Genomic DNA, 24,343 nt, shown 5'->3' on the forward strand with positions numbered 1-24,343 from the left:
CCAGATCTACACCAAGCAGGATATTGCACTATGGAAGTGGTATATAAAAGGCAGGAGCCACACCAAGCAGGATATAGCAGTATGAAAGTGGTATATGGTATGTGTCAAGGGCCCCCAACCATTGTCAGTGCACTTCAATACTGCTTAAAAGCAGTAGTGTGGCTCCTGCCTTTTATATACCACTTTCATAGTGCAATATCCTGCTTGGTGTAGATTAGGCCTTAGGTATACAGAGGAATAACTAAAATCTTGGTGATTTCAGAGGGACTACTCTAAGTATGACTAAAGTTGGATCGAACCCATTATATTCTGTACCTTCTGCCTTATCCAATAATCTCCTTGAAGCTATATTGGATGATGCTTTCTGTATTGATAACTTGGTTTTATTGGAGATATTGTTATTGAATGTCTTTCCAGGACCTGCATTTCCATAAGGATAGTTTCCAACCACATTCACCTTTTAGAGATGCTGAACTTATGCTGGGACTAGCAAGATGTGTAGGCAATCAGAGTCAGTGTGAACACATCTGTTGGATAGATTTATTGAGTAGCTCTTAGGTGAAACTTTGTCCACACTTGTTTATTAGAGCTCTGACCTAATGAACTTAATTTGTTGACACATTTCCCTCAGTGTTCTGCTTGATCCCTTCTCACATTTCTTTCTACTGTGCTTCCTTCCTGACAACAGCAGATCCTGGAGCGTCGGCGTATCCAGCAGTTGCAAATGTACCGGGCTCAGATGGCGACGGTTGGCGTGGCACAATTAGATAAACGTCAGCCCATTGCCAGGGCACAGTCTTCTCCAGCAACTCCTGCATTACCTCACCCAGCAGTGGATCAGCCCATACAGCACACCCTCATGACTGGTAGGATTCCCTAAAGACTCCAGTTAAGAAGCAGAATGAATGCATGGTTCAAGTAGGATCAATTGATTTAAATGCCATGAATGCCTCTTGTAGCTGTAGTAATGCATTCATTTTTACCCTCAATCCTACTGCACTTTATGGCCTTAAATTGGCTTCAAGTCAACTAGTGCAGCTGATAAGGGATAATATTCACACACTCATAAATTAACGCTGTTGACTAGCTTTAGCAGTCAAGCAACAGGTGCATTTTGGGTGCTCTAGAGCCTTTTACCATTTTCCTTTCTTTTCTCTCTCTAGTCCACATTTTGTTCTGCCTATTTTTTTATTTTTTTTTGTCTCTTCTGAGACCACCACCAAGTTGAAACGAGATCTCTCATAAGTAGTCATAAGTAGCATGACTGGGATATATAATTCTGATATCCACAATTAGCCTCCACTGATGCAAAAAGTGTTTTTTCTTCACCGTGACAAACAAAACCATGGTTGAAACACAAATTACCTGGAAAGTGACACCTGCTATCAGCAAAGAATTATTGGCATTTGCTTGGGGTATTTACAGATGAAGATGTTCTACTGGGTACATATGGTGTTTGAATTACAGAGAGTTTTGTTTTTCCTCTTGAAGTTCCTCATGTTCCCTGTCATTGAATTGTATTGGGGGAGGGGTACAGTAAACATAGGTCATGAAAGGCACTTATTTATGATGACAAAGAAATTATTTCAAGGGAAGTTGAATCCTTGTTACAAAAACTCATGCAATATCCATGATGAAGGATATTTGAAATGTATTTAAATTGGCCCACAATTATATAACCCTCACCTAGGATGACCATATGACCGGATTTGCCTGGATTTGCCCAGATTTTTAATAGCAGATCCGGGATGGAGAGGGGAAATCCGGATTTTTTTCAAAGAGCAGCTCTTATGGGAATTAACAAAAATGCTTATAACTCTGTCATTTTTTAAGATAAAGACATGAAACTTTGCACAATGGTAGCTCTTAGGAAGGGATTTAGTCATACCAAATTTGAAACAGATCCGTTCATCCATTGATTTTTTAGGATTTTTTTTAAAAGTTGAGGTTTTTAAATTATTATTTTTTAAATTGTCATTTTTAAAGATAAAGAGATGAAACTTTGCACCATGAAAGGATTTAGGTAGAGCTTTAGCCACACCAAATTTGAAACAGATCCGTTCATCCATTGATTTTTTAGGAATTTTTTAAAAATTGAGGTTTTAAAAATATTGTTTTTAAAATCATCATTTTTAAAGATAAAGAGATGAAACTTTGTACCATGATAGGAATTAGGTAGAGCTTTAGCCACACCAAATTTGAAACAGATCTGTTCATCCATTGATTTTTTAGGAATTTTTTTTAAAATTAGGTTTTAAAATTATTATTTTTAAACTGTCATTTTTAAAGATAAAGAGATGAAAGTTGGCACCATGAAAGCTTTTAGGTAGAGCTTTAGCTGTACCAAATTTGAAACAGATCTGGGGGCAGTAGCAAACCCTGTTAACAACAACAACAGCTTGCAATGAGTGAAGATACAGTCAGAAAAGATATTTGAGGGAAGGGGAGAATGTAACACACAGAGTATAGCAAAAGCTTCAAAGTACAGCAAAACCTACCAAAGTAGGAGTGATTGAAGTTAATTTCAGATACATTGAATCTCTCACTTGTTCTTTATTTCAGTGATTTTAACATTAAGATGTTATGTAGACCAGATTTGTCTTAAATGTGTGCTGTAAAATCAGACATGTGACCAAGGCTATGTTCGGGTGGGCACGCCCCCTTGGTACTGGACTCACCCCCTAGGGGGCAACCATGTTGTCCTCCTTTTTGGTTTCCAAAATATGGTCACCCTACCCTCACCCCCCCCCCCTCAAAATTTACTGGGTTTTGATTAGGGCTGTGCACAGCTCCCCGTGATTCGATTTGGAGGCCAATTCAGGGCTTCCAAACTGGCCCCAATTTGATTTGGGGTGCCTCGGTCTTCGATCACCATATTTTGGATTTGTATCTGAATCTGAAGCAGGGCTGGCTGCTGGGGTTTCCTGGGAAGGCTGGGTATGAGGCCCACCGGGAGTCAATTTCAATCCCCCTCCCAGCTGCTTCCACCTGATCCTTTCCAGCCACTACCCACTTGCTCGTCTGCCCACCCGCCGACCCATGGGACTTACCTAAGGTCTCCACCCAGCCACCTCTCTGGACTGCTGTTGATTTAGTATTGTAAACTACGAAGGCTGGAGAGGAGGCCAGGCTCACTGTCATGCATGGAGGCCTCAGGTAAGTCCCATGGGCAGGTGGGGATCAGTGGCTGGGAGAGGAGGGGGTGAGTGAGTTTTATTGGAGGCCTATGCATATGCCGATGCCGCAGGACTTACCTGGGGCCTCCATGTGTGCTGGTGAGCCACCCAGCCTCCTCTCTGGACTGCCTTGGATTTAGTGTTGTAAAATACTGCAGCTGGAAATTCCAGTTGCCGTAGTTTACAACACCAAATCTACAGCAGTCCAGAGAGGAGGCTGGGTGGCTCACCAGCACACATGGAGGCCCCAGATAAGTCCTGCGGGTGGGCAAGCGGGCAGGGGCCGAATTGCCCCATAGTGATTTGGCTGCTTCAGTCCAAGGAGGCTCAATCTGGTCCTGAACTGGATTTGGACTGAGATGGGCCAAATTGGTCCACTTCCACTCAGCTTCTTGCTTTGGGATCAAGGCAGGGTACAACACAAATGCAAACACCATAAAATAATATAACTAATTAAAACATTTAAAACTAATACTGTTTTTCTTCGATTGTAAGACGCCATCGATTGTAAGACACACACTAATTTCAGTACCACCAACAGAAAAAAAAAACCTAAGACACACCCGCGATTCTAAGACGCATCCCATTTTTAGAGATGTTTATATGGGGAAAAAGTGTGTCTTAGAATCGAAGAAATAGGGTACATTATTAAAAGCAGCACATTATTAAAAAGGCATCTTAAAATTCAACTGGGTAGGCCTGCCAGAAGAGATCAGTCTATGGCTTTCTTAAATTCTGGAAGACTGTTAAGTGATGAATCTCTCCCGGCAAGCCATTCCACAAACTGGGACCGGCAGAAGAAAAGGTCCTCTGGGTAATAGTTGTCAGCCTTGTTTTTGTTGGCTGGAGTAAATTCTTCCCAGAGGACCTGAGTGTGCGGGGTGGATTGTAGGGGAGAAGGCGATCCCGCAGGTAGCCTCGACCCAAACTATGTAGGGCTTTAAAAGTGATAACTAACACTTCGTACTTCACCCGGAAACTAATTGGCAGCCAGTGAAGAGATTTTAAAACTGGTGTAATGTGGTCACCCCTAGGTGTACCAACCTGGCTGCCATATTTTGAACTAGTTGAAGTTTCTGGACTAGGCACAAAGGTAGCCCTATGTAGAGCGCATTGCAGAAGTCGAGCCTTGAAGTTACCAGTGCGTGCACTACCGTCTTTAGGTCTTCCAAGTCTAGGAAGGGGCGCAGCTGGCGTATCAGCCGAAGCTGATAGTAGGCACTCCTGGCCGTAGCATCTATCTGGGCTGTCATTTGGAGCGACGGATCCAGAAGAAACCCCAAGCTGTGAACACAGTCTTTCAGGGGTAGTGTAACCCCATCCAGAACCAGTTGACACACCTCCAAACCCAAGTTGTGGCCTTTGACAGCAAGCACCTCCATCTTGTCTGGATTCAGCTTCAGTTTGTTTATCCTCATCCAGCCCATTACTGCCTCTAAGTATTCATTCAGAGGAGACAAACTAGCATAGCCCTAGTTTTGATCTCATTTTAAATCCCATTTTATTATTTTCCTGATTTTTGCATCCCAGAGACTGTGTGTGTGTTTTTAAATGTACATGATATAGAGCTTTCTGAAGCCTCTAAAACCTACCACTTGCACTACTGTCAACTAGGGATTTTGAATGACCGAATTTCAGTGCCATTAAATACAATGAATACATTATTGTTGTGAATGGAGGAAGTGGTCTTCTTCAACATTTTTCTTTTGAAATCTTGATGTTGCTGCAAGACTAAGATCTGTTTCTGTTGAGATTAGTACGAGAAGGGTGTGTATGGCTCCTGCTACCTTAGTAGGCACCTGATGTGGCCCTTGGGGCTGCAAAGGTTGTGCACCCCTGATCTATACTGATTGGCTGTCTGGGGTTTCAGTGATAATTCTTTCTCAACCCTACCTTGAGATGTTGGAGATTTGAACCTGGAGGAGAAGGCTATCAATGGCTACTAATCCAGATGGCTATCTGCTATCTCCAGTAACAGAGGCAGTATGCCTATGTTGATGGGGAACATGGATGGGAGGGTACTGTTGCACTCATATTATGCTTGTGTGTTTCTGGTCAACAGCTGGTTGGCCACTCTGTGATCAGAGTGCTGGGCTAGATAGACCCTTGGTCTGATCCAGCAGGGCTCTGCTTAAGTTCTTATGGAACCTTCTGCATGCAAAGCATGTTCTCTGCTACTGATTTTGGAAGTGGTAGTATTTTCTTTTTTTTATGTGCGTCTCAACAAATAACACTGCTTCCTCATTTCTCTGAACCATGCACAGGCTTCCACAGGGAAGGGCCTAGTGAAAGAGTTTCCTTGCACAATCACCTCCACACAGCTAATTAAAAAGGCCCAAAGTAGGTGATCCGTTAAATGCATGCATGCATTAATGGCAACTAAAGTCAGCTAGCGCACATAGTCTGGCCGTTTTCTGACAGTAGAGTAAAACATTTCACTCGGGCCGGCATTTGTCAGTGAAGGTGGAGCTTGGGATCATTCAGCTCTATATCCACATTGTCAATGAACGTTCATAAAAGTTGTCACCCACTGTGAGCCTTAAGGATAATAAAGTTATGCGTTAAAATAAATGTATATTTCTCTCTGGAGGCTAATTTCCACCCTGACATATGTGGATGCAAGTTCGTGATTTACACTAATTAGATGAGAACCTGACTTTAAAAAAAAGAAAAGAGGGTTGCAGAAAAAGAAACAGCAAGTTAAAATCTTGGCCCTTCCGATTTCAGCGGGGAATTTTGCCATTGGCTTGAAGGAAGACAACATTCCGAGCTGAATAATTATCTTCCACTAACATTCCACAGCAGCCAGCAATTGAAAACAGTTGTCTCTTCTCTCTTTACTTTTTGGGGGTGGGGTAGGTTTGGCTGGATCATGTTAGGGAATCCTACAGTCTATTTTTAGTAGGCAGCTCTGTTGCTATGTTGTGGTACTGTAGCACACGTGCTGTGTGACCCACAGCTGCAGAAGTGAATTATTTGCACATCCTAAATCAATTTAGATGTTTGAAGTGAATGTAGGGAGAGAAAAAAGTGCATTCAGATTTCATTTTAAACCAAGGAATCCTCTTCATCAGACATTATGCAGTTAGGAGTGAGACTGAGTATTTTTTTACCATTTAAAAGTTTGAGTTGAAATGTTTCTGACAGAGCCCCAGATCACAGCATTTGACATGATCCATGCTGAATTAATTATTCGTTTAGAGACAAACTAATTCCAGAGCTGCACACTTCTTTTGGAGTAAGTCCCATTGAACTCGCTGGGACTTCTTTCTGAGTAGTCACACACAGGATGGTGTTGTGAGGGAACCTCACCAAAGGGCACTATGCCAAGGGACCCTTCAAAGCAGCCATTAATTTTTTTTTAAAATTTATTATTACATTTATATTTTATTTATTTATTTATTACATTTCTATACCGCCCAATAGCCGAAGCTCCCTGGGTGGTTCACAAGCTCTCTGGGTGGTTTATATCCTGTCTGTTTCCTCTTGCAAGGAACTCAAGGTGGCTCAGATGGTCCTTCTCCTCTTCATTTTTATCCTCAGCCTGTGAGGTAGGTTAGGCTGAGAGTCTGCGATTGGCCCAAAGTCACCCAATGAGCTTCATGGCCAAGTGAGGAATAGAACTCAGATCTCCTGAATCCCAGTCCAACACTCTAGTCACTACACCACATTTGCCCTTTGTTCTAGTTGGGGGAAATGAATATACTATTAGGACTGTAAACCGCCCAGAGAGCCCTGGCTATGGGAGCAGTATATAAATGCAATAAATAAATAAATAAATAAATATTTCAATAGCAGACTTAAAAGCAGCTTTCGCTACCATCACAGGGCCGGAATTTAGCATACCTGAACAGTTGCTAGGGTCCCAGAATCTTGGCAGGGTCCAACATGGATGCCTGTCCTGCCCCCCCTTTTGAGTATTGGTTGGTTGGAGCTGTCGTTGGAATTTCCTGTAAAGCCCGTGGATATCCCCAACATAGTATCACTCTAGGACATAGCGGGACATTTAAATGGCACTTCCAAACTCCCCAGGCATTTTAGGCAAACCCATCAGGACTCAAGGGAGTGCCCCGACATAAGAGGGGGGCCACCAAAGGAGCCAGCCCTGTACAGTCACCTGTATTATTCCAGGTACAGCAGTATTCATATGTATATCTAAATTGCTAAATGAAACCTGAAGAGCCTGAATTTTCAAGTCATATTAGTACCATAGCCTGTCAAAATGTTTAACTACTGTAAATGACCCTATAACACCTAAATTTAAACTTTACTGTTTTAATTCTGTATTTTAATCCTATATCAATTTCTGCTGTGTGGTTTTATCCTGGTTGTGCTTTTTATATTGTATTTTGTATTTGGGTTTTTAGATTGTTGGATGTTTTATTATGTTCTTAATGGTTTTAATTTTTGTGAACCGCCAGAGAGCTTCAGCTTTTGGGCAGTATAAAAATGTAATAAATAAATAAAATAAATAAAATGGTTAGTTCAACAACAGTACAGTTTGCAGTTAGATGTGCAGAAGACAATCAGAAGTGACCCAGAACTGCAGGGGGTTAAGGCCTAATCCCGTTGTGTGTATGTGTGTGGGAAATCACATGCCCTAAATGGAACATTAGGAGTAGCCCTGATTAGGGATGTACATTTCAGTATGTTTTGGTCAGGATTTATGCAGTTCACATGTTCTGGACCAAACATGGACTGGAATGAAATTTGGGGTTGCAGTTCATGGATTTCCAGGCTTGCAATGTGATTTATGGACACTGCCTCCCCGCCCCCCGCAAATGCATTTGACAGCACTCATATGTTTTGAAAATGTGCTTGAAAAATATGCACAAACATGCTTTAATCACTAGGAGACCAATGCATACATTTCAGACATAGGCACAATCGATCCGCATATTTGGAAAAAATGCACATGAATATATATATATATATATATATATATATATATATATATATATGAATTTTCATGCAAACAACAACTATAAGAGTTGCAATCTGGGATGCATACAAGTTGGAATGAGCATTGAGTTGGATTTTGGAGAACTTTGATGAAATTGAGTTTTGCTTGTACATCCCTTACCATTCTTGAGATTGGGAAGAAAGTTGCTTCCATAGTTGGGAGAAATCTGTGTGGACCTTCTCCTAAGGTATAGCAGCTGTGTTTGAGTTATCTCAACATGCTGTTGCAAACCAGCACTTGTGACACGACACATCTTAATTTGTTCTGCTCATGGTGCACGCTTGTGCTGAGGATGGGGTTGCCCTGAAATTATGTAATAATATCATTTGCTTTCTGTGTATACATTCTTGATCTAAATGTCAACATTTTGGATGTAACCATATGTTGCATGTGCGTGTGTGGGAAGGGTGGGGGAGTGACAAAAGGAGAAACGATCCAGCAAAAAGGCACATGCATTTGATCAATGAGACACATGAGTGCATTTAGGTATTTTCCCATACCCCCTAACCACACATCTTCTACCGCCATTGTGGTAATCTCCAGTTGCTCATATTTTATCTTTCACATTGGATCTTATCCATCCATTCAAGATGTTTGGCCACCGCTCTCATGTGCTGTTTGCGTAGGGTGGATTTTTCATGAATCTTAGGTCCAGACTACACATTAGGATGGAGATATATGAATGCATCCCCATCTCTTTAAATTTCATTCAAATATCTGCCATAGGGCCGGGGCAATTCAGAATAACTGTAGAATTTCCCTCATATCATTTTCCCCAGTAGACATCCCTGTGGTAGGGATGTCTGTTGCTGGGCAGTCCAGTTCTTTTTTTTTACTCGGAGTTTCTGAGCAATTTGAACAAATTATGGCCAAATTTGGAAAAAAGTACATCCTACAAATTCAGATGTAATTTGCGCAAAATCAGCCATAATTTGTGCAAATTTGGCAGTAATTTGTACGAATTGACCAGAAATTTGCACAAATTGCAAAACCTCCCCCCCCGCAAAACATTTATTTATTTAAATAAATAAATAATCCTCTGACAGTCCTGGAAAATCCATGAACTGGCCCAATTTGCTGCAGATCAAGTCAGGCATGGCAGCAGGAATGAAATAAAGTCCAGGGGTGGGGTGGGGTGCTAGCCTAGAAAAACCCATCAAACTCCACCCCCAAATGGATTTCCCTGACATCCCTATCCTGTAGTGCAGTTAGGTAATTTATATGATTCACATCTTTCTTTACATGGCAATGTGTATTACTTCACTTCAAAGTGCAATAAGCCAGCCCTGCTGCATTTGGGGACCTCCTGCATATTCTACTGAATGGGGCTCCAGACAACTGCCTCAAAGTCCTGCCATAATAGCGCCACTGGGACATCCCACACGCATGAAGCTTCTACTTCTCACCCTAGCAAAAACCTATGGGCCTGGCTCATACGTATTTTGTCTATATATATTTGCTATAGGGGCAAAGAACAGCTTCAGGGGGTATGTTCACTGGAGAAGTGGCATGGAGAAAAGGGCTACGCCCACACTAAACTCCTGATCTAGATTCTCCTCCACTCCAGATGCCTGTGATTTAAACAAAATTTAAAGAGACTGAGAGACATTCGTGTATTTTCATTGCAAGACGTAGTTTCTGGAAAGGTAAATCATTATGTAGAATGTGTTTTAGTTTTCCTTATCATTTCCTTATCATTACTTATCGTTTCCTGTTATATTCTCTTTGTACTGAAGGTGTTGTGTATGACGCGCTAATGCTGAAGCACCAGTGTATGTGTGGCAGTTACACCAACCATCCTGAGCATGCCGGAAGAATACAAAGCATCTGGTCAAGGCTGCAAGAAAGCGGGTTGCTAAATAAATGTGAGGTAATCAAATCATGACCACACAAATATATTTAGGCTTAAGCGTCGCAATATGCATACTATAATCTTCTCTTCCGTCCGTAAGCACCAAGCAGATAGTATGGGAATACCCCTTGTACTTCATGAGACAAGTGTGCTATGGACTCTTTGTGCTCATATTGCTCACAAAAAGAACTGACAAAGTTATGTCTTTCCTTTTGAGACTCCATCCATGACACACTGGTTCCATGAGAACATTTCGATGCATAAATAGAGTACCCAGATCAGCAGGTTCAAACCACATTCCAACTGTTTCAGTGGAGGGTACAGTTCTGTCAGTGCAGCAGAAGAAAAGGAGGACAAACCTCCCCCCCCCCGTTGAGGGCCGCATCAGCTGTGGAATATTCTGTTGCAAGTTGCATTATGGTGGTGAGTGGGGCTAGAGCCAAAATGGGGGTGGACTTTCTGCCACCTCTCTCTCTGGGCTTATCTATACCAAGCAGGATATTCCACTATGAAAGTGGAATGAAAGCTGTATATAAAAGGCAGGGGCCTCACTACTGCTTTATAGCGGAATTGAAGGGCACTGACAATGGTTGGGGCCGATAGACACATCTACACCAAGCAGGATATAACACTATGAAAGTAGTATGAAAGAGGTATATGGTCTGTGTCCATGGGCCCCAACAGTTACCAGTGCACTTCGATACCACTATAAAGCAGTAGTGTGGCTCCTGCCTTTTGTATACCGCTTTCATACCACTTTCATAGTGGAATATCCTGCTTGTTGTAGATGAGCCCCCCCCTCTCTCTGCCACCCCCTTTTCTCTCTAGCCATTTCTATACCTGCCTTTTTTCCAGGGATTGTCCCAAGATTATCCCTGTGCATGCAAATGACACACAGAGGATCCCGGGAGCAGGCAGGGACGATCCCTCCATTTCCCTGGGATAATCCTTAGGTGTAGAAAGGACCTCTGCCTTTCTATGGTCCTTTTTCTCTGCCTTTTTCTCTCCCTCCTCCTCTTCCTTCTCACACAGTGGGCTGCCAGGGAAGGGGCAGATCACCCTTATCAGAGGTCTGGACTGATCATTTGCAGATGGCTTTAGAAAGTAGTCTGAGGACCACCGTTTGCTACCCCTGCCTGAAAGACTGGGGAATCGGCAAACTTCAAAGGTGTTGCTAGTTCAGTATGGCTTTTTATAGTATCCTCCCCATGAAATCCAGACTCTTCAATCCTTAACACAATGGCTATCATCCAACTGAATTAGTAAATGGCTGCAGCCGGCTACTCTGTTGTTGACTATAAGAAGGAAAAGAATCCTGTGCACATAAGCAATATGGTGCCTAGAAGTGTGTGTAATGCCTTTTCTTAATACAATTCTTTTATTTTTAAAGGAGCATGTAAAGTACATTTTATTTTGTACAAGTAGACTAATTTTGTTTTTGTGTTGTGGTTCGGTGTGATCCTGCTTGGTTCAACACAGCTAGGCTACATTAGACAGAAGGTTTACAAGTGAAGCTATAAAGAAATGTGTAATTAAAAAAATAGTGTGGTTGTCTTCCCACTTAGAGTGCACTCTAGACTCTAACAGACTCAAATAGTCTTAAGAACAATACTTTTATCACAGCATAAATCAACAATATTTTGATTCTCTCTTTGGTCAATCATTATGTTGTTATAATGTTCTTACACAGTTGTTCCCATAAGGATTGTTTTTGCTGTAAAATAGTAATATGATGGATATTGGTTAAGCAAGCCAAGATTGATGATGTCACATTCTTTTTACACAATCGTTTTTTAAATGTATTCTAAGTGTTAAAAGTTATTTTATGCCTGTGCTAATCAAAGAACTTAGCATCTGATTTAATTGGTATAACTTCCCTACATTCAACTTTGCCTGATCTTTGGAAATACTCACAGAGATCTTGGATCTTCCAGGTGCTAGATATATGAGTTCCCTATATTTTGATTAATGGGACTGGTAATCCAGTACATGCTGTGCCGGGAATTGGCTTTATAGTGTCCAACACACGGGACAGGAGTGTAGGAATTTGAACATTCCTTGTGAAAGCAGATCAAATGTGTAGCCATACACATTTGATCTTAGGGGCTTCTGAGTTTTAGAGCCCCTTAGGATAATTCTATACCTACTGCATGCAGTTACACTCACCTATGTTATTCTTTTGGCTGGTTGACTCATTTCATATCTCCATCTTCCACAGCCATCCAGTCCCACCAGCCATTCTTTGGTTGAGTACCAGGCTAGCTTCCTCGTCTACATGCCTCTCAAGGCCAAACCACCTCTTATGGACCACACATGGGAGCCTCTAAAAATACTTCCATTTCATGGTTTCTTAATATGTGGGCTATAATGTATAGCTCTGCTTACTATGCAGGGGTTGGATCCAGATTTAATCCTACTTGGGGCAGACCCATTGAAATCAGTGGGGGTTAAGTTAATCATGACTGACTTAAATACCATTGGTTTCAATGGGACTACTCTAAATATGAATAAATTTGGATCCAGCCCCATATCTCCTGTAGATATGTTTGGAGAATTGTCATGTCAGCCCATGTATACTGGTGTGGAAAGATTCCACACGTCAAGATGGTATGTGGTTCAGTGGGATCTTCTGGAGAATCTACTACATGGAAGTGCTTTTTGCCAGACATTGCACAGAAGCTATAATATTTAGTTCAGCGCTGGCCCCAGGTCCCAATGGACTACTGCTGCTTCTTGCTCATGCCTCTCACCTGGTCGTGTTCCTTGTTTGCTAGTTTTCATACATGGGATATTTTGCTTCTTCCCTCCTCACTTTCCTTTGCTTGTTATGAAACCATAGTATGTCCACCAGCCTCTGCTGTTACTGAATGGTAGGCACAGGTATTTCTTTATTTCTTTATTACATTTCTATACTGCCCAACAGCCGGAGCTCTCTGGGCGGTTCACAAAAATTAAAACCATTCAAAGTATAAAGCAACAGTATAAAATCATAATATAAAATACAATATAAAAGCTCAACCAGATAAAAAGAGCAGCAATGCAAAATTACAAATTTAAAACACCAAGTTAAAATTTATTTATAGACTGTTAAAATGCTGGGAGAATAAAAAGAAAATACCCATCTTTTGATGTAGCTCTAGCTCCTATACAGTATTGTTCTGGGATCAGTGTGGTACTCATATGTGTGCAGAACGAATATGCCCTAGGAAGCACAATCACATATGGAGCATCACATGCTTGCTGCTTCTCTGCTATTGACTTTGTCACATTTCCCTAAGGATGATCATATTAGGATGCCTCAACACATTTTGAGGTGGGTGGATCTAGATTTCCAATGGGATACATAGGTTAGAGATAGCATTTTCCCAGTCCTTAAATACAAGGTCTGAAACATATGATACTCTTGTGAACAATTATTATTATTATTATTATTATTATTATTATTATTATTATTATTATTATTATTACAATCCCTAAGCAAACTTATGAGGAAGTAAGTCCCATTGAACTCAGTAGGGCTTAGTTCTGGGTAAATATGCTCAGGAATGGACTACAAATCATTCCAAAGGTCTTTTTAAAATCAAACTAACTGTTGTTTTCTCTGCTTAAGTACAGTGATGTTTATGGTACTTTAGAGTGTCTGGATTAATAGACAAAGTGCTACAATGACTAATAATTACCCCAACCGCTTAAATATTTTAATTAGCCTTTCTAGAGAATGCATAACCCTCGATGGAAATGAAGGAGTCCTCCACAGTGCCCACCACCTGGGGTTTCTTCGTTGATTTGCTATGCAGTCATCTGAAGCGCATTCCAGGAAAAACATTTATATTATACCACATCCCTTTTCCTTTCCTTCAAGAAAATACATATAATTTAAGGAAAATGAAAGAACGTTATCAATCACCTGATGTACGAAGGTGTTTTTTTTATCAGTCCCAGAAGAACAATTATGAAGTTTATTATGCTCCCCACAAAGTAACAGTATGCTCTTGATTTTATGCAACTGTTTTTCAGATATTATCCCTCGGCTACACATTCTCTTACAGGATTGAGAGAGGTGGAGAAATTAGTCTGTGAGGCTAAAGGAGCATATTTAGTTGGCTAGATCTTCCATTGAAATGAGAGTTGACACTAAAATTTCAGCTAAAGCAGAATTTGGAGTGAATTTGAGAGTTGGGGGAAGGAGGGAGAAGCTTCCTTCTCAGGCATAACATCTGGGGAAATTTAATGGAAGCTGAAACAATTTTAATCAGATTAGCAAAATTTCTCAAGGGGAAAAGATATCACACATCAATAAGTGAAGTAATGTACTTCTAAATAAAGGTGTTTCAGATTGAGATAGAAGGCTTTGGACAGTGGAAATTGCATTTTCCATTCTTGGGTATGTTCCAACTTTAAGTTGCTAAAGGAAAATAGAGGCTTCCACTACTTCCTTTGGAGACCATTTTGTGACTTAGTCCAAGTGTTAGGAAATATATTCTGATTATTCAGGCAGAGGAGAGCCCAAATTCAGTTCATTATGTCAAGTTCTGTTGACAGTCGCAAAAAATAGCCCCTTTTCTTAAATGTTTATTGGCCTTTGAAAACAAGTAATGTTACCATTGGAATACTAGCGAGGACTACAAATCTTTATGAGAGTGGTTTCTTTCTGGCTCATGCAACAGAACTAACATTAAAAGGTTTGTTACCAGAAATTTGTTTGAAATATCCTTGATTTCTAGCTTGGCACAGCCCTCTTAATTCTCTGGTAAGCAATTGCATGGGGAGAGCTAAAATGGTATTAGGAGGACAAGATAGTAAATACTGATAGATGTCTCTATACCGTATTTCTTCGATTGTAAGACGCCATCGATTGTAAGACGCACACTAATTTCAGTACCACCAACAGAAAAAAAACCCCCTAAGACACACCCGCGATTCTAAGACGCACCCCATTTTTAGAGATGTTTATATAGGGAAAAAAGTGTGTCTTAGAATTGAAGAAATATGGTAGTAGGGTGGGCGGAAAGGTACTGGAAGCATAAAAAGGGAGTAGATTTATGCAGAGAGAACAGAAGCATTTAAAAACCATGGCTGTATTTTGCCAGAATAAGCAAAAATAGATTCCTGAATTTGGGCAGTGGTTGGTGCAGAAAGGTAAAGTTGCTTGAAAGAGCCACATCCTGTTTCAGTCCTGCCCAGCATATAACTTCCTAAGCCAAATGTAACCCACAGACCATTTATTATGGCCTACCAGGTATTTATCAGTACAAAATCCAGATCTTTCCTAATGCACCACCTTTCCCAATACACTTCTCCATTTTGAGCGCCTTCATGGCCGCACGTTGTGAAGACTTGTTTTGCTTCATTTCAGCAAAGTGATTTTTTAAAAAACCTGAAGGCCAGGAGGGGCCTGAAGTATCAAGCTCTAACTACTGCATGGCAGGTATGCACTGATAACCATGTGGGCTATCTTTCCCCAACCTGATGCACAGCAGATGTATCAAACTGCAATTACCAGCTGTCACACCATTCTTATGCAGCACACTGGCTTTTCTCATGTTACACTGGTTTTGTGGACATGCAGACCATTATTATTATTTTTTACTTTTCAGAATTTATGCGAATCTAGTCATAGAAAAAATGTGTAAAATAAAATAATAATAATAATAATAATAATAATAATAAAAAACTCTGGCCAAAAATGTGCATTCTCCCCATAAGCTTAAGCTTGAAAATTTGCATTTGGGGGTGGGATTTTGCAGATTTGCAAGTGCAGATTTGCATAAGTGTGAATTCTTCGCATGTGTGGTGTCCTGCAAATGTCCGAGTCCAGTCCTTTGGGATTCCCCACAAAGCCCCTCCCATTCCCATATGCCTCCTCTTTTCACCAACCCGCCCACAACTAGAATGCGACCCCTGAGAGCTGAAAGAGGTTTTGCACACCCTGACGTACAGGGTATATGGATGCTTCATTAACCCAAGGTACATTTGTAGAACTCTCTCCCTATTGAACTAGCTCAAACAAGGTTGCCTTTGCCTGATAGATGGATATAAGGGTGCTCAAGATTCTTTGCTCTCCTTGGCTAGGGAACGTTTGCCCTGCATGAATGACAATGCATCCCAGAGATCCCTGAAAAGCCACAGAGGATCCTGAAGGGACTCTCAGTTCATACACAGAGCCAACCATGCCAGTAACAGCTCAGGTTCATGTAGTGCTTCCAGCACAGTAAGTCTCTTTTGAACCAAAGCAAGTCTCTTTTGAACCAGCCACTCCTTAAAGACCACTGGGGTTAAAGAATCCCTCACCCAACTGCTGTTTTGGCTAGTATCCATTCTACAACTACTTTCTTGGCACTGGAATCCAGTCCCACCTCTTCTTCTCCCAGGATCAGCAAATTCTTCATATTTTTATGGAGGCAAGTAAATTTATATGTTGAAACTTGATGGAGGCTCACCATGGGGCTGATGGATAAGATTCTGGTCCCTCAAATTAAATCAGTTTTTGACCAGACTAGTCTAGTCAGCAGCTGAGCTCTGGTAGTGTAGGCCTTCCTCTCCACCATAGAATGGCATATAGGCCTGTCTTCTCTTGTGCAGATAATCCACACAAAAACAACAACACTGCCTGTGTCATTTGTGACAACCATGGTTGTCTACTCTTTTTCAATATCTATATATCACACTATCACAATGTGTCTGATGGCATAGGAAAAAAAATAGTATTTCAACCAAAAAGCGAAGGAAGCCATTCACCATAAGAAAAATTCCCAAATCCATTTTAGGGCAATACTTTCTGCTGGGATGAAGAAACTTTATAAAAGATTTTCCAAAAAAAAGGATCAACTATGGTTTGTTTGTTTCTTCATCTCAGCAGTCCTAGGACCCTTTCCAGGTGTAACCTGAAACCATTACAGCAGTTGGCAGAGCCTGATTTGAATTCCATCAGGAGACTCTGACCATGCAGACTTCATGACTTCAGCACTGAGTCAGCCTTTTCCCCCTCCTCTCTCTCACCCCAACCTGCTTTTTGTAACATCTTGCTTAGCGAAGGGATCCAGAGATCTGAAAAGCTTTTTGGGGGGGGGGTGATCTTTGAGTTGGCCTAATTATTACCCTAATATGGATTTGGTCTTTCGATGGTTCAACAATTTTATTGTTTTCTACACTAAAAGACAAAACTTAACAAGCAAAACAATACTACTTATAAAAACACATATATAGAACATACAAGGCCATAATACATTTAAGGCATTCTTTATGTCAGACATAAGGGCTATCTGTTCTTACTAGTTAGTTCCCTAAATACAGTAACATTATATCATTCTTACTTCTCTCTAGCCAGCACGGTATTGTGTACTAAATTCACCGACATAATATGCTGAATCCACAGACATATAAATATTTTTTTTCCAACTCTTGCAAATAGGGATGTGCTCCGCTCCGATTAGAAGCGGAGAATCAGAAGCGAATTGGCCTGCTCCACCTTGCCCAGAGGCGGAGTAGAAGCAGACCGGGGACCCATAGAAGCACGTCGAAGAGAAGCGCCCATACGCGGAGCGCTTCTCTTTTCGCGGACCGATCCGATCGCCATTTTGAAAAATTTCGCCCATAGGATTGCATTGCTGAAAATAATAGGGGATAACTGTGTTGTTTTTAAAGCTATCTTTCTGAAAGTTCGTGTGCTTAGAGAGTCGTGGCTGGGGGTCATTTTGAGCCTACTCTCAGCTCTCTGCGTGCTGCAGTTTGCTTGCTAGAATTTTTAGAAAAATCGGGTAAAACAGCGGGATAATACCTTTTTCGAAGGGCTGAGGGGCAGAGTCAACTCCCAGTCATGATCACATGATCCCAAAGTTGGAGGAGGGGTTAGGCAAAATGGGTAACTTGGGATTCTGGGAACTTCTCTTTCTTAGCCTGAACGGACTTTTCCCAGTGTTTTTTAAAACAGTAGCCCCACCAAATGCACAAACACAACCTGAAATCATATACTAAGCCAATAATAAGAGATAGAAAAAGCACAGCACTGCTACCCACCCTAACTTTGGGGATGTGCTCTGTGCACTCTCCTGTCCTTGGAGGGCCATCAGAGCCCTCCAAACGTAAATCACTGGAGTGAATGCCTATCATGAGTTGAAGTGATCGTTTGCTTCTTAAAGACTGGTACCTAGACAGGACCAGTCAAATTGGCAGATGATTCCCCCTCCTCTTGGGCACGTCCACTCCCCTCTTACTGGTAAAAGACAGATATAGCCTTTTTAAAAAAATTCTTCTTGTTGTTTATTCAGCAACACTGCTGCTTTTAATTTCACCCCTCCTTTGTTTATTTATTTATTTATTTATTCCATTTTATATGCATTACTGGATTTGAAACTATCCTTGGCTCACTTCCTTGTGCCCCCAGAAATGTCTGCTGCCTGCCTGCCTTCCCTCCCTCCTCCCCTGCCCACCTCGCATGGATGGTTTGGTTTTTGTGTGTCTTGCTTTGACTCAGGGGATAAGTCCTTCCTGCGCTCACTTAGACTTTTGGAAGTTCCAAAAATGTAATAGCTTCGGCTATTGGGCGGTATAAAAATGTAATAAATAAATAAATAAATAAAATAAATAAATAAATACATTTTTCAAGTGTGGAAGAAGATTCATATTTAGGTTTATCTCTACTCCCCAATTCATGGCATGTTGGGATTTCCTTTGAAATGGGCCCATTGAGCTGTCTGCAGATACTCGGGTGTCCGACTTTCATAAATTCCCCAAAAATCCGGGGATGATGGGATTGGCTTGAAACTTGGCGTCCATGTGGACACATGGGTAAGCTGTCATGGGACCAAAGGTGAGGTTTCTGACATGCAAATTGACGTAGTTGTAAAATGGGACTTGATTTGGGGTGAATTAAAAGGTTAGAGCCCCGCCAAAAATCAGGGGATGATGGGATTGCCTTGAGTCTTGGCGTGCATATGTATCCCTGGATAAGCTATCATGGTGCCGAGTTTGAGGTTTCTAACGTGCAAATTGACGGAGCTATCGAAAGGGGTGTGAATGGAGTGCCTGATTTTCAAAAATTCCCCAAAAATCAGGGGATGATGGGATTGGCTTGAAACTTGGTGTGCGTGTGTATACGTCCATGAGGTGTCATGGTGTCAAACTTGAGGTTTCTAACTTTAACAGAAAAAAAGTGGTATACTTTTTTAGCTTTCAATGCAAGCCTATGGGGGGGGAAACGGAGCTCTGATCCGGATCCGGAGCTCCGCAGCGGAACGGAGCGGACATAGGTGGAGCGGGGGCGGAGTGGCCCGATCCACAAATCGTGGATCTGGAAGAGAAGTGGAGCGGGGGGTCCGTGCACACCCCTACTTGCAAATATTTTATCAAAGGTTTCCAGTCCATTACAAACGAAGCTTGGATTTTGGTCTTTCAATGCAGATATTCCTAAGGCTTCTTTTTGTATTCTCTTCGGGCCAAGCTAAACATGACACCATTAATGCAATTAGCAACTGTGTTAATGGATTTTTAAGTGTAAATAGCAGGTACAATCCAGACCCTAATGAGAAGGGTGGGCTTTAATCCAATGCTGTCTTCTGCAGCTCCCAACACTTATTATTATTAAGCATTTATTTACATATATAGAATTATCGTCGATTTCCATCGTATGTACCATTCATAAAAAAAGAGGGAGAGTTTTACAAGGTTTCAAGAAAAGCAGACCAGAGATCCATGTATCCAATTGCAAGTTGCGTCTATATAACACCCATTCAAAAGTTGATAATGTTATTAAGTCCTTGATCCATTGCATTATGGGAGGTGTGAATTTGTCCTTCCAATGTGATAGTACAAGTCTTTTAGCTGTCATAAGGACTCTGAAGATCCAACTGTGCTGACCATGTGTGAACTTCCAAGAAGCTGGTGGGTAATTTAGGAGGAAATAGACATTGTTCCACATTATAGATTGTTTCAGTACAAAGTTCATCCTTATTGTTACCTCCTCCCAGAAAGGGGCTAGCCCTTATTGGTTTGAATGAATCCCACCCCGTGCCCAATGGGGGGCATTTCTTTTTGGGATGCAAAGTGCTGTGTCATTTTGACATGTTTTGATTTGCCATGAAATCAATGCATTTATTAAACACCCCCTAGGCTTTTATTTTCTTGATTAAACAAAGTCAGTGTCACATTCCTGTATGATGCAATATTACTGCCCATGATTAAGCCTATGAAATGTTATTTTGGATTTGCTTTCTTTCCCCTCCCCTGTATATTATCAGTGGAATATTGTAGACCTCTGCTGCTTTCTTTCAGCGGATCCGAGGTCGAAAAGCCAGTCTGGAAGAAATACAGCTGGTTCACTCTGAACATCATTCACTGCTGTATGGCACCAGCCCCCTCAACAGACAGAAGCTGGACCCCAGGAAAATCCTAGGTCTGTAAAGGGGGCTCTATTCTACTGAGAACAGCACATTCCAGCACTGTCATTAGTCATAGCTGGAGTCAGTTTAAAATACTTGGCAAGCAATATAACAAAAAGAAAAAAAAGTATCACTTTTTCCAAATGCATTGCATTGTGGAAAGAGAATGTTGCAGTGGCAGCCAACATAGATTAGGGAAAGGCTCTGGCTAGAAAGCAGCAATAGAGCTCTCTCTCTCTCTCTCTCTCTCTCTCTCTCTCTCTCTCTCTCTCTGCTTTATGATCATATGGACATTAACCATTTACAGTCCTAATATATACATTGCAATGAATGGTCAGAAAGGGGAAGAGCAAATAGACTCAAGGTTGACATTTGAGCCATATCCTGAACTGGAGTTTCTCAGCCTATTTTGAAGGGGTGGGAGGCGGGACAGATGAAGGGAGGGATTGATATCTGAAGCAAGACCTTAGCACCATTTGGGCTCCACTATAAGCAGCAAAATAACTTGGGCCAGCACTGAATTTTACAGGTGCTGAAGACATAAAGTTATCAGAGTACACATGCACTGTTTTCCAGTGCAGATCCAATAAAGTTCATGGCCTGAAGCAGTGTCCAGACACACCCACACTGCTACTATTAGTATTTAAACATTCTTGCTGCACCATTTAGACACTGAAAGTGCAACCTGTACATCTCTATTTATAAGAAAGCCTCATTGAGTTCATGGGGACTTAAAATGTCATCAGACGAGCGTTTTATAGCACGTTTGTTACTGAAAAACTCACGGATGTTCGCCGGTGTGTCTCCCACTCCTTCTGGTCCTTTTTCCATGAAAAAATAAGACCCAGAAAATCCATCCTTTTCGGTTTGAAGCGAAACATGCTGCCATTTCCTGCTGTGTGCAGGAAAATAAAGTGGGGAAAACCCACAGCCACCAAATGGGCCAAGTGTCTTTGTTTACTTCCTCTTTCTTCAGCATCTGAAGAAAGAGGAAGCTGCTCATCCCTATTGTGGGACAGAAACATGATTCAAAGTGACAGGAGGTGATTCCTCCCCCCTCCCCTGGCGCCATGTGAAGAAGCTCTTAATCCCAAGCAAGCATGTAGAGCGCTGCAGCCTAGTTTCTGCTTTATTCATGATTCTGCCTGAAGCACATCACTCTGTTGTCCTCCATGGCTTGGCTGACCCTGATATTTTCATGCAACAGAGCAGGGGACAGAATTGCCAAACTGGCATTTATGGAAAGGTGGAACATATACTAACTATTTTTACAATAATATGACTCTGCAAAGTATGTTGAATCTCATAAAAACAATTGGACCACTAGGACATAATGAATTGTTTGTTTGCTATACTCTTCAGCCAAAATGACCCCAGAAAGGCTTATAGAACCATAAAAAATGAGACAGCCCCTGCTTCCAGGTTTATAAACTGAAAGTCATGATACAAAAGGGAGGAGGAGGGAAGAGGGGAAAAAAAGTAAACATGACCCCCCAGTTCTTAATTTACAGACTTCTGGAAGAAGCCAAAAGGAGTTGGTCTGTCATCAAATGAAAATGGCTTTAAGGGGTAATTTAGCAATTTAATACCTACATGTTTCAACAAACTTTGCATTAAGAACTCTGGAATGGTGGAGCTAAAAGTGGAAGATTCGTTAAAAATGTGTTCATAGCCTACTGAAGTTGATGTGATTTAGCTAAGCATCTACTTAAGAGCATTTCTAAAACAAGTGTAGCGAGGCCACTAGGAAAAAAACCCTTTTAAACTTATGCCACCTCTGAAAAGCTCATCATTTTGACAACTTACGGTTCATTACACTTACTATACACTGTGCCACACAACATGACATCTTGATGTGATGTAAGCTATTATCATGTTTAAATTGGCACTACACAGCATTCCTTTAATTAGAACAATTCAGGTCAATTGGCCAGTTTTGGTTTCCATTTCCCCTATTTGCTAGCTTAGTATTTCTAAAAAACATCTATTCCTAACGATGGCAAATTTATAAATGCCTAAATTATGTGACAGGCCATCTCAATGGCTAATGCTTCATTTTAAGTAGAACTGACACATAAAGAATCTGTACAATATGTGTGAATACATTACAGTTTTGAGGCACTTTTTTTCATGCTCTTACCAGAGTCGCCATATGCCTGAAGTGATGATAATGAAAACCACTAAAGACCTTCGGACCCCTCCTGGTTCCCATTAACTTGCAAGTAATGGCATATATTCTCATACACAAATACCAGCACAGGAGCATCACACCATAAGTTTGCAACAGAACCAGGAACGCAAATATTGCACATTGCAAATTCAACTATAAGAGTAACCAGATAATAAGACTTTACATAAGACTTGGTTTTCCTGAGCCAAGGTAGAATAACCGGTTATTTAACTGCTTTGCCAATTTCCTAAAGGTAAACATTCTTTGTAATTGACTATCAAAAGTTGTTTGTACATCCATCATAGATGTGTACCGTCACAGTGCAAGTTTTTAACTCATAATAGAGTGGTGATCCTAGGAGATCCTTGATCCTACGAGATCCTTGATCTTTCCCCCTTATTTTGTAGTATTGATGCCTTGCTTGAATCATTAGGACTCAACCACTTATTCCTGGTTTGTGCCAAACTGTAATCAGGTTTGCATGGTTGATCTATGGGGAGCTGCTACTTGGTTTGTCCTACCTTGCAGTGGGAGAGTGGATACCAGCCTTTTGGTACGGTTCCAAGCAGCCCTACGGTTCTGTCATATACTGCTAAAATCTCCTATTAGCGCTTCCAGAACAGGTTGAATTCTAATCCCTGAGCCAGACTTTCTACTAATCAACAGTGCTTCCACTGTGTCTGGATTTAATCTTGTTCACTAGGGATGTAAGCCAATGGCATTCCCGCTGGCAAAACACAATAAACCAAAAGCTATGGCGTCCATCAGTAGCTCCAAAGCACTCACCTTCTGGACCTGACCCAACAGAAAGGGCTGGAACCACTGCAATACAGTGGTCTCAAGGCCAAATGTGCCAAGTGGATACCATAGTTGACACTTTTGATAGGTTCAACGGAACTAATAGGGCTACAGTCCCCCACCCCCACCCCAGTTCATAGCATAGGTCATCCACTGAGGCCACCAAAGCAGCCTTAGTCCCATATTCTGTCCAGAAGCCTGATTGAAATGGGTCCAGGTAATCAGTATAATCTAGATGTCTCTGGAGTTGTGAGGCCATCACCTTCTTGATCATTTTGGCTAGAAATAGTATATTTGAGACTAGCCTAGAGTTACATAACTCTACTGGGTCAGGGGAAGTTTTCTTTAATAAAGGTCTTATTACTGCCTTCTTTAAGCAAGAGGGAATATTTGAGCATACTTGATAGTCATTTTCTTCCTCCCTTTATCTCTTCTCATAACAAATTTGTGTTCATTCAGCATTTTCGCCTTCATAATAGCAGTGGGGTTACTGAAGGCTTTTGTTTCAGCTCAGTTATTAAATGAACCAGGGGCTCCCAGTCCATAGTTAGTTCCCAGAGTTTGGGATTTAGAAACAAAACAAAATCCTGAAGGCCCAATCTTACTCCAAAAGGTAGAATATGTATTTCACAGAACATGTCGATTGTTGTATCAGTGTAACATTTAAAAAACAGGAGTATGCCAGAATTGTAGCAAAGTTATCCTGCTGTTACAACCAGGTATGTCAAACCAAATGTCCATAATTAATGTGTAAGATGGAAAGACCAAATATCTAAACTCTTAAGCTTATTTCTAAAGCCCAGTTCCTAACAGACAACGTCCCTGTATCAATTATATCCCATAGATTATCCTGGCCTGGGAGGTTCTAGACTAGCCTTTCCCAGGCTGAGTTCCTCCAAGTGCATTGGACTACAACTCCCATCATTCCCAGCCAGCATAATCATTGTTGTGAATGAAGTGAGTTGTAGTCCAACACATCTGGAATACGTCAGGTTGGGTTAGACTGTT

At 41.3% G+C, this 24,343-nt stretch overlaps 1 protein-coding gene across 1 annotated transcript in view; it reads left to right on the top strand.

Annotated features, from left to right (window-relative positions):
* The first annotated feature begins 838 nt into the window (after positions 1 to 838).
* LOC134413411 (histone deacetylase 5-like) overlaps positions 839 to 24,343 on the top strand; it is a 168,745-nt gene continuing 145,240 nt past the window's right edge. Inside the window, exons 1-3 of the mRNA XM_063147590.1 lie at positions 839 to 866; positions 9,876 to 10,009; positions 20,261 to 20,385. Coding sequence (XP_063003660.1) covers positions 860 to 866; positions 9,876 to 10,009; positions 20,261 to 20,385 — 266 coding nt within the window. The 5' untranslated portion in view covers positions 839 to 859. The remainder of the gene's footprint in view (positions 867 to 9,875; positions 10,010 to 20,260; positions 20,386 to 24,343) is intronic.

The sequence above is a fragment of the Elgaria multicarinata genome, chromosome 1, assembly GCF_023053635.1.
Source record: "Elgaria multicarinata webbii isolate HBS135686 ecotype San Diego chromosome 1, rElgMul1.1.pri, whole genome shotgun sequence".
NCBI classification, from domain to species: domain Eukaryota; kingdom Metazoa; phylum Chordata; class Lepidosauria; order Squamata; family Anguidae; genus Elgaria; species Elgaria multicarinata.